Here is an 8,793-nt window from a genome sequence, read left to right on the forward strand (position 1 = left end):
CAGTAATAATGATTATACGTCTCCATCAAGTTCTCTCTCTCCCTTTCCCTGCAGCGCCTAGAAGCAGAAGTAGAGCTACACAAGCGGATCACGATTTCACACACCATACTGTAAAAGACAGCGAGCAAACATTGTCCCAGAAAGCACAACAAAAGAGATAGCAAGCAACCAAAAATGGAGGCTTCCCAAAAAGGAATAACCCCAAAAGACAGCCTCACATCACCCACTGACAGCCACCAACAAAAGGTGAGTCTCCAACCTGTCTAGGAATTGTTAACAAGGGCATCTCCGGTCCACTAAATCACCAGATAGCAGAGATGATGAACTAAAGTAAACTACGACTAATAAAATACAAAAAAAACTGAGGACTTTCAACTTTCAAAAGCCCAACCTACCGTGCACCTGCAACAAGAAAGCATTGAAAATTCCCTGCGTCAGCATCCCAAGAATCGTCCATGTGACCTAGCACCACCCACTGTACGATCCAGAGCAGCTAGAAGCACCACTCGCCACTCTGCCGGGCAACCTAGGCAAAGGTCACTAACCAGTGCCTAAAATCATGTAACCCCACAACCGCCGTAAGGATATGCTCATCACCCTCGCTTACGCATAGACCAACTCGCTCTACTGATGCCACACTCACGACTCTACAATGCCAAGCAGGAAGATCCCATGCACAAACCACCCCACTTGGGAGACCCTTTTAACCACATAAGAGGCAACAGATATGTTATAGCCAGCACGTTAATATCCCACCCAATGATGCTTTGCTCCTTATCTTAAAATGTAACCCAAATGCTAACTAGACACATCATCACCAAACCAGTTAATCCCAACATTCAAAAACCTATCCCAATTGTACCCTTAAATCCATAGCTGAAAGGTAAAAATATATCACTGAAAATAACCCAGAACTATTCTGCTGGTCACCCAACCTAGGGCACGTTCACCCTTCAACAGTCCAACAGAATGAGGACAGGGTCATAGTCCCATAATCAAAACCAGTGCAATCCCATTCACAACCAATAACCCAACACAAGAAGTGCTGTAAACCACTAATTTCCGAACACAGTGAGAGTCCATCAAACACATGCTAGGCTTTACTAACCACTCTATATGTTTCCTGAGGAGTTAGCAGCCAAGAGAGCAAAAAACAACACAGCAATAGCTCACTCTCCATTTCAACCATGCAAGGCTCTTGCAGCATTTCTACCAAACTCAATGAGGATCCACTCACCACTCCACAAAGCAACTTAGTGGGGCCTTACTCACCACTTTACAAGTTCACAAAAAGACGCCCCACATGCCACAAACAATAGAACACAAAGACGAACCAATGACCACTGTACAAGCCAGCCCAAAGAAGATCCACCCATCACTCCACAATACAAAACAGTGAGGTCCCACCCCCACTCTAAAACTCAACCCAGAAGCTCCACCCACCAGTCCAGAACTCAACCCCACCCACCACTCCACAATTCAACCCAGCGGTCACACCACCCACAGTGCAATCCAATGAGGCCCATCGAAATTCCACAATACCACACAGAAGCTGCGCCGACTACCCAATCCAAAAAGTTCACAAACACTACACAATCCCACCCATTGAGAAACCTTCACAAGAAATGCCAACGGCCAGTATGTCACCAGGGCCACCTTGTACTAGTCCTGCGGCGTTTAAGCTTTTGCATGCTGGGGGTAGGCCAATAATTATAACGGTGGAAACTACAAGTCCCAGCATACACCACAACCCAAGGCTCACACACCTAGCAAGGTCACTTTGACTTATCTACAATCCCCTAAAAGTTCACACGAACAGTGGTTTAACACAACAGGGAGGGTGCAAGATGTGGTATGGGGAACCCTATAATTACCACCACCCAAGAACATTTATGAGTTATGCCAAACTAGGGGTCGCTTTCTAGAGATGCACCTGCCTACAATTGTGTCTTCAATACGGTTCACCACTCCATCCCACACAGACCACTCACTAAAGTAGCAGCCCGTCCTCCTGATTAACACGAACGTCAAACAATAGCAAACGGCCACTGTAGAGACTATGGTGTAAACTATTGGGAACAGCGAACCGTGACCACAGAGCTCAACAATGTAAGGTCCAGGAGACTCAAGGTCCTTGGATGCTTGAGATCACGGGAAGCCCCTGTATCCTTGATCTCACATTACTGTGTCCTCGGGACCTGAAGGTCCTTGGATGTCAACTCTCGTGGTCCAGGAGGCTAGGCTTGGCGTTCATGAGACCGCACTCGCGGGGCTCCTGAAGATGGGCGTTTCAGAATCGGAGATAGAATCATGGTGTCCTGAGTCTCAGGATCCTCAAGGTGAGAGTTAAGCGTCTCACTGCCCGGATCTCACGAGTACTGGGATCCTGGAGTTCAGAGTCTCGAGATCCTGGAAGCAAAAGCGATGCTTCCCGGGATCCTTGCAATGCATCCCCGTGACCCTGGCGCTCCGTGTTCTGCGATCTTGCAGCTCTGAGTGTGCCCTCAGTCCCCGGATCCCGATGCTCGGATCCCCTGCACGCAGGAGGTCCGAGTCCCGGGATCGATAGATACTGCTGGCGCTCGGAGTGCCAGGATCCGGGAGTAGCGAGCCCCTGGGTCCCAGATCTATGGCTCTCGGGAGAGCCTGCCGCTGCTGCTACCTGGCTGGAACCCTTTCTGCCGCGATCCCAAAGCTGCTCGAGAGCCGTGGGATTCTGGAGCCGAGATGCGGGATCCCGGAGCGAGGAAGCTCTACGAGTCCTCGGCTCCCAGCTACCCCGGGAGCTGAAGGTGCCCTCTCACCAGGGATCGTGCGAGGAGTCCGGGGGCGAGAGGCCGGGCTGGCTGCCGTCTGTCTCCATTCGGCTTTCTGGTGCGTCCCTGCGGGTAGCGAGCGGCAGCTCACACGGGGCAGAGGAGCAGGGAGAGGGGCGGGCGGGCCTGCCAGGATCAGCCCTCCCCCCGTGCTACTGGCGGCCCGGGGCCCCTCCCAGTCCTGAGCCAGGCCCGCCCCCCGAGTACCCGCCCGGCCTCCGCCTCTCGGCCACCCCGGCCTCGATTTCTCCACCTTCCTGACCAGCCCCTGTCGTGGCTGGGTACCGCCCGCCCAGCCGGCCGGCCCTCCTGCAAAGCTGGCGGCCCCCGCCCTCTTCCCTGGGCCGGCCCCCATCCCTCTCCCAGAGTCCGCCGAGGCGGCTTTATAACCAAAGTACTCGAGGGAGAAAAGGTGGTCGGGACGTTGGCCCCCGGGGTGACAGGCGGCAGAGATACTGGAAGAAAAGAGCGGGAAACAGCACTCGCAGAAAGAAGCAGAAGGTACTCACTGTAGATGTGCGAGGACAAAGGACCGCGCAGCGAGGAACACGGAATACACTGCGAGGGAAAAGCAATATCTGGGAGCTCAATAAAGAACATACCTCTAATCAAAAGACTGTACGGCGTGGGGAAAGCAATATACTGCAAGGAAATTAATGTTCTCTAAAAAATAAGTGCACTGCGAGGAAATGGGATATTACAAAGGTGATCCTTAATTTACTGTGAGGAAAACCATTTCACTTTTTTTTTTTAACAAGACAGCATGCTTGCCCATAACAATACACTAAACTGTAAAAGAGAATACATTGTGAGGGCAGGTAATATGTTATGACGAAAGCATAATAAACCATGACGAAAAATAACACATTGTAAGGAAAAATGAATACGCTAATAAAAATAAAAAAAACTATGAGGAATAGGTAATATACGGTTGCTGTAAGAGTAAGAAGATAATATATTATTGGGGAGGAGGATAGGATACTTATTGCCAAAAAAGAGACTACACCGAAGAAAACGTATAACCTGCGGAAAACACAATAGACTGAAGAAATAGGAATATTCTGCAAAGAAAATAAATTGAGCAAAAGGGAATACCCCTTGAGGAAAAGAGAATAAATCAAGAACACAATGCATTAAATTGAACAAAATGCAAATTAGGGCACTAGAATAAGAGGATCACTGCTCTGATCAGATGAATCTATGATACCCTACTGCGTGTATTGGGGTTCAGGTGGGACGGTGCCATTCCGTCCCTGGTAAGATTTCAACAATTCTACAGTTGGGAACCCATGTCACATGTGCTAGGTAATTGTTTGTTTTAAGAGTGGAATGTCTGTGATATTGACAACACACAGGTCCGGTTGGTTTTAAGTAGCCTATATTTATTATTGTAGCCAACACGTGTTTCAACCCTCCTGGGTCATTATCAAGGCAATCTAGTATGTAGAGTGTATCACTCCAGCAAAGTTGAAGGTGGAGTGTGGTCCCGCAATAAAGGATTTGGTATGGTGCCAGTAGGTATGACTGCAGTGGGATCCTTCAGTTAAAAAATCCATTGTATTGTATTGTTTATTTATTTATAGAGCGCACCGGCTGTTAAGCAACTGGGCGCTTGCAGATTCTTAGGTTACAAGTACATAAATATTATACATTTATTATGTTACATGATAACATATACAGCATTTTTTATGTTACAGTGTCACATAGTTTTCAAAAAGGATATGTTACCGTTTCAAATATTTACATTAAATATACAGAGTGTTCAGGTACATACAGTTGTGGCTTTAGCAGTCATTGGTGTGAAGCCAGAGTTTGACATTGGCTTTGAACACAAGGATGGAAGGGGTAGCTCTAAGTGAATCTGGGATGGAGTTCCAGAGATGAGCTGCTAGTACTGGGAAGCTTGACCCTCCAGGTCTTTTCAGTTTGAAGTTGGGGATTTTGATAATATTTGATTGAGCCTTTCTGATAGGTCGTTCAGAGGTGTAGTTTGTGAATTTCTCTGTGAGGTATGCAGGTGCTTTATTATTCATACAGTTGTGTGTAATATTAAGAGTTTTAAGTTTGATCCGGTCATGGATGGCAAGCCAGTTGACGGCTCTTCTTTGGTCAGATATGTGTTGCCCTTTAGGAATTCCTAATGCTGTCCTGAGGGCATTGTTCTGCAAGGTTTGAAGTTTATTGGTGTTGTGTTTGCTGGTGCCTAGGTACAGTGCATTGCAGTAGTCTAATTTGGAGAGGATGAGGGCTTGCGCTATGGTGGTGCAGCTGTCTGTGGACAGGTATGGTTTGCATGCGCAAATAAGTTTGCAGGTGTAGCTAGTTGCTGAGGCTGTAGCATTTACTTGCTTGTCGAGGGTGAGAGCTGAATCTAAGTAGAATCCTAAAGTTTTAACTTCCTTAGCTACCTTGATTTTGATGCCATCGATAGTGATGGAATTGTAGAAATGGGATAATTTGTTAAGTTTACTGGTGGAACCGATGATTAAGAGCTGGGTCTTGTCGTCGTTAAGACATAGGCCATGTGTGGCCATCCAGGTTTGGATGATTTGGCAGACTTTATTTATGTGGCTGGTGTCATTATCATAGTCACCTTGGATTGGGATAAGAATCTGGGTGTCATCCGCGTAGTTGCTATATGAGACCCCTAGTTTGTCCAAAATATCAAAGAGAGGCCTTGTAAAAAAATTAGGGGAAACACATGACCCTTGAGGGACTCCACAGGTGATGGGGACTGGATCTGCTACTGAAGTAGGTGAGAAGACTCTTATGGTTCTCTTGTCTAAGAATTAGGTTATACACGCTGTGGCTTTTGTGGAGAAGTTGGCAGCCGATTTGAGGTGGTTACAAAGAACCTTGTGATCTACCAGGTCGAATGCGGCTGATAGGTCTAGGAGTAGGAGAATGGAAATGTCTCCTCTATCTTTGCGCTCATCTAGTTGGTTTTTGAGATCAACGCGAGCCGTTTCGGTTCCATGTCTCGGTCTAAATCCTGATTGTCTTGTCCATAGTAGGTTGTTGATCTCCAAGTAAGATTGGATCTGTAGATATGCAGCTTTATCTAGGATTTTGAGGAGGAACGGGACAGTTGTTATGGGCCTATAGTTCGTTGGGACATTAGGGTCCAGGTTTGCTTTTTTTAGGAGAGGTAATATCCAAGCATCTTTAAGGTCGGTTGGCACAGAACACTATTTGAAAGATGCATTGATAAATGATGTGACGAAGGGGGCTAGTTCATGTGCAGCCTCTTTGATAATAGGGGCTGGACAAGTGTCACCAAGGCATCGAGAAGTTTTAAGAGACGTAATGATATTCTTGGTTTCCAGAATAGAAATGGTTCTAAAGCTGAATTGGTTGAGAGGTTTGGTTTGGTTGGTGGCAAGTTCCTGAAGGATGGTTTCTTGCGTTGAAAGGGCAATGTTGTGGAGGGAGGATTTTTTTAGCTGCCATTTTGTCTTGTAACATTGTGATTTTGTTGCATAATGCATTTTGATTGTGCACCAGGCTTTGTCTTTGGTGCAGGAGTCTATGGGTGCAATTGGGGATTCTAATTCTCTCAGGATGGAGAAGATTTCCCTGGTGTTAGAATTCGCTTTTGTTGATTCTGTCATTGAATGTCTCTTTTTTGCCTGAATGATTTGTTTTTTGTAATTGTTGGTGAGGGTAGTAAGGAGGTTTTTATTGTGGGGAGAAGGGTTTTTTCTCCAGCAGGCTTCTGTATGTCCTTTCTCTTTACGTAGGGCTTTTAGCGTAGGGGTGAAGCAGGTATTGAGATGGCCAGGGGGTTTAGATTTGGTGAGCTTCAGCGGCGCAATGGCGTCTATCGCTGAGTTGAGGTGTTATTGTACATGTCAGCTAGATCATTAGGGTTGGTGATCAGGCTAGAGTGGTTAGTGATTGGTTGAATCAACGGGAGGAGGTTTGATAGTGTTATATTATTTTTGCAGCGGGTGAAGGCAGGAGCAGCATGTGGTTTAGTAGATTTAGGTTGGGGAAGATCTGAAATGGTCAATGAGATCAGATAGTGATCAGTCCATATGCAAGGTTCAATTGCCGTTATGAGGGACACACAGTTAATGTCTGCGACCCAGTCCAGTGTACGGCTTTTAGAGTGCATGGGGCCGTTATTCTGTATGGTGAGGCCTGCTTCCAAAATGGTGTTAGCTATGGTGGAGGCATTCATGTCTTTGTAGCCTAAGTTGAAATCACCTAATAGGATGATTTGTGTTCCTGGTTTAGTATTAGTGTTTAAGAGGGTGGTTAAGTTTTCTTCGAAGGTGCCTAGTGGACCAGGGGGTCTGTAGATAAGGTGCACCGTGATAGTGCGTGAAGCGGAAATTTCGAGTTTTAGGGAGAGTAGTTTAGCTGACGGCATGGTAATGCTGTCTATTTCTTTGATGGTAAGGTTATCTCTGCAGATAAAAGCTATGCCACCTCCTTTGGAAGTTTCTCTGTCTTTTCTAAAGATGGTAAAGTTTGGGGGTATGGCTAGCATTAGGGCAGGGCCAGCAGCTTTGTGCAGCCAAGTTTCAGTAACTGCTAGGAAGTCAAGTTGGTTGCAGGTAATGATATCAGCAATTTCAGAGGCCTGGGCTATTAGAGATCTAACGTTAATGAGACCTCCCTTGAGGTTGTGTGTTACTTTTGGACTATCAGTGGTGTGGGCCTTGTTGGGCAAGGTTTCAGAGGATTTGGTCCAGGGTATTTGATTACAGCTGGGTTTCCTATTGTGCTTGTTACGCCTGACGTGAATTGGCTCCGTCTTGGGATGGTTGTGAGGCCGGTGGGCACATGGTGGCTTGGGAAGTCTGGTGCCTAGTCTATAGTTCCTTAGTTCGGTGGGACAGGCCTGATTCGGTTGAGTCTGGGTACGGGGAGCAAACTGTTGGGGTGCCAGTTGTGTGTACATCTTTCTAGTCAGTTCCATTTCTGTGGGTAGATTATGGTGGGGTGTTGCCAGAATCAATAAGGCAGTAAGTGTTGAGAGTATGGCTAGGTAGCATATGGGTGTGTCAGACATAGGAGATGTCATAACGGTGTTGGTAGGTGAGTTGTCCTATAGAGGGCAGGTATGTAGCGTGAGTAGCCTGTGAATTGGTTGGCGCAATACAGAAAGGGTCAGCAAAGGTTCATGCCAACACAGTGTAACAGCAGAGTTTGGGCTAGTGCAGTTACTAAAGCCGTGAACATAATAGAAATGGTAATGAGCTAGGCAATTTAAGCAGACTTGGATGAACTTTCTACTGTGGGCTAGAACAGGTTTGCAAAAGGCAGTGAAATACAACAATGTGAAACAATCTAGGAGTAACTTTCCTCTTGTAGGCTAGAACGTATTTGCAATGGCATATAGCGGAATATAATAACAATTTAAGCAAATTAGGAGTAGTTGTCCTTTTGTAGGCTAGAACATATTTGCAGAGGCAGTGAAATACAGCGATTTAGAACAAACTAGCAGCAACTTTCCGGCTGTAGACTAGAGCGGAGTTGCAGTGGTAGTGAGATGCAGCAGTTTTAAAAAAAACAAGCTAGTGAGATGCAATAGATTTTTAAACAAGCTAGGACGACTTTCCTGCATTGGGCTAAGTGGGGTGGCACTAGCAGTGGAATACGACAGTTTTGGAGACAAATTAGAAGCCACTTTCCTACTGTAGGCTAGTTTACATTTAGCGTTGGCTGGACGAGGGAGAGGCCGCATAGCAGGCAGGAGCAGGACTGCTTAGGGCTTACACGCTTACAAGGTAGGATACCGCTGTCTAACATTAAAGTAGGGTTGTTATAACTCAATCAGAAGTAGAGGCAATTATAATTGCTACTGCTTAAGCTGAGCCATCTTATACAATTTTTACAAATGGGTACATGTGGGCAAGTCGGCCATTAGCAGTTTTGCTAGGCGTGTGAGACAGTATGCACATGAACAGCATCAAGTACACGTAGTGAAGTGCGGCGGCTGGATAAAGAATGAAAGTTACCTATTGAA

The 8,793-nt window shown here is 46.4% G+C and overlaps 1 protein-coding gene across 11 annotated transcripts in view; it reads right to left on the minus strand.

Annotated features, from left to right (window-relative positions):
• The window catches only part of MSI1 (musashi RNA binding protein 1), a 287,638-nt gene extending 284,670 nt beyond the window's left edge, over positions 1-2,968 (minus strand). For 2 of the 11 annotated variants that reach the window (XM_069619753.1, XM_069619755.1), the window contains exon 1: positions 1,273-1,372. Coding sequence is in view for 4 of the 11 variants with exons in the window: in XM_069619756.1 (XP_069475857.1) it covers positions 1,273-1,376 (104 nt within the window). In the remaining 7 variants the exon portion in view is untranslated. Of the gene's footprint in view, positions 1-395; positions 418-1,272; positions 1,396-2,804 lie in introns of those variants that run through there. The other 9 variants (XM_069619759.1, XM_069619751.1, XM_069619758.1 and 6 more) reach the window with 8 other exon arrangements.
• Between the last annotated feature and the right edge of the window lie 5,825 nt (positions 2,969-8,793).

Source organism: Ambystoma mexicanum, chromosome 10 (genome assembly GCF_040938575.1).
Source record: "Ambystoma mexicanum isolate Mex_15411 chromosome 10, UKY_AmexF1_1, whole genome shotgun sequence".
Lineage (NCBI taxonomy): Eukaryota > Metazoa > Chordata > Amphibia > Caudata > Ambystomatidae > Ambystoma > Ambystoma mexicanum.